This window comes from Etheostoma cragini, chromosome 19 (genome assembly GCF_013103735.1).
Source record: "Etheostoma cragini isolate CJK2018 chromosome 19, CSU_Ecrag_1.0, whole genome shotgun sequence".
In the NCBI taxonomy this organism is placed as follows: Eukaryota; Metazoa; Chordata; class Actinopteri; order Perciformes; family Percidae; genus Etheostoma; species Etheostoma cragini.
The window spans coordinates 1177298-1179559 of NC_048425.1; the positions used below are offsets into that span (position 1 = coordinate 1177298).

Genomic DNA, 2262 nt, shown 5'->3' on the forward strand with positions numbered 1-2262 from the left:
TACTACCACGCTAAAGTACACGTCCTGCAGTACTACCACGCTAAAGTACACGTCCTGCAGTACTACCACTCTAAAGTAAACGTCCTGCAGTACTACCATGCTAAAGTACACGTCCTGCAGTACTACCACTCTAAAGTACACGTCCTGCAGAACTACCACTCTAAAGTACACGTCCTGCAGTACTACCACTCTAAAGTACACATCCTGCAGTACTACCACGCTAAAGTACACGTCCTGCAGTACTACCACGCTAAAGTACACGTCTTGGAGTAATACCACGCTAAAGTAAACGTCCTGCAGTAATACCACTCTAAAGTACACGTCCTGCAGTACTACCACGCTAAAGTACACGTCTTGGAGTAATACCACGCTAAAGTAAACGTCCTGTAGTAATACCACGCTAAAGTACACGTCTTGGAGTAATACCACGCTATAGTATAAGTCCTGCAGTAAAACCACTTTAAAGTAAACGTCCTGCAGTAATACTACGCTAAAGAATAAGTCCTGCAGTAATACCACTCTAAAGTACACATCCTGCAGTAATACCACTCTAAAGAATAAGTCCTGCAGTAATACCACTCTAAAGTACACATCCTGCAGTAATACCACTCTAAAGTATAAGTCCTGCAGTAATACCACTCTAAAGTATAAAATGAGTTTGACACCTCTGCTTGAGATGTAGTGGAGTTCTGTGTACAGTGTAGTACTGAAGTACCGTGTGAAGTTGCATAAAATGGACAATACTCAAGTAAAGTACGAGTTCCAAAGACACTCACGATGACTTTCCACTTCCTGTCGCTCCCATGATGGCGTTCAGCCCCGGCTTCATGATCCCACTGAGACAGAAAGAGACAAATAAGTATATATATATATATATATATATATATATATATAAATAATATGTAATACATTATATATAAATAAAGTTTCTTTATTGTGTCGTGTGTTGACAGGGCTGAAAAGACCCCTTCAAATTCATAGAAACCAGATCCGTTAAAACACAGGACTTCAGGCAAAGTCACCAGGAATCCTTTCAGCTAGCGTTAGCATTAGCGGCTACGTAACATTGACGTTAGCTAGCCGTTAGCTGATGCTAGCGATTTCCAGTCGGCAACATATTTTATCCTTCATTTATCCAACATAACGTGTAGTAGTACACAATCGTATGTGTATTGATTTGATTACAATGGGCAGAATTACTTTACGTTGCCTATTCATGCTATTTCTCGCGGCGTCTGCACGGCATCAACGGGGTACACCATCGTTGTTCATGTGCGTGTAAAAACGTGAGAAAAAGTTAAAAAAACATCGATTAAAAGCGTCAACAAAAGTGTTGTTTTTCAGTTTTGACGGGAAGACAACACGAGGGTTAGTGTGTTTAAGAGATGCTGGTACAGAAGCAGTTTTTCAGTCTTTGTGCTAAGCTAAGCTAACAAGCTACACACTCATATTGCCAATTAATCTCTATTTACATGTTGATTCAAGGTTTAAATGACGAGGCGGTTTCTGTGGTGTGTTTCTCTAAATATTTAAATGAAGAAGAACTGAAAGAGGAATTTGGTCCTTTTGCAAACCGTGAGATTTCCAGAGGCGGTTTTGACAAAGTCCGATTCATCTTTTCACTGCAGCCCTCTACGTTGGTCTGAGTCAGACCTCCATCTCACGTCTTCAACTTGATGCTGCTGCTCGCGTTTTTTAACAAATACCTCCAGACGTGCACACATCCCCCCCGTTCTATACGCCCTGCATCACACTATATTATATATTAATATACATTATATTATGTGTTGTTAGACACCATATAACCCTAACCCTGCATCGGCTCCCGGTGCGTTTTAGAAGAGATTTTAAGATTTTATTGTTTGTTTTTAAAGCTTTAAACGGTCTCGCCACGGAGGATTTGTCTTAAATTTTAACTGTGTGAGAACACAACCGGTCATTACTTGTAACGCTGCACAGTGCCCTGCTAGGCTACAAAGAACTACTACAAACAAACTCTTCATTCTAATCCCAACCGGTCTTCAGACACCGCCTACCAAGAGCCTGGGCCTGGGCCTGGGTCTGGGTCTGGGTCTGGGCCTGGGTCTGGGTCTGGGCCTGGGTCTGGGTCTGGCCCTGGGTCTGGGTCTGGGCCTGGGTCTGACCCAGGTTTCTGCCTAAAAGGAAGTTTTTCCTCGCCACTGACGCACTGTTGCTTGCTCTGGAAGAAACTACTAGACCGGTTGGGTCCTTGTGGGTTCTGGAGTGTGGTCTAGACCTGCT

The 2262-nt window shown here is 42.8% G+C and overlaps 1 protein-coding gene across 1 annotated transcript in view; it reads right to left on the reverse strand.

Moving 5' to 3' along the window:
• Positions 1 to 2262, reverse strand: part of LOC117935180 (broad substrate specificity ATP-binding cassette transporter ABCG2-like) — a 17738-nt gene that overhangs the window by 13144 nt on the left and 2332 nt on the right. Inside the window, exon 3 of the mRNA XM_034857318.1 lies at positions 777 to 836. Coding sequence (XP_034713209.1) covers positions 777 to 836 — 60 coding nt within the window. The remainder of the gene's footprint in view (positions 1 to 776; positions 837 to 2262) is intronic.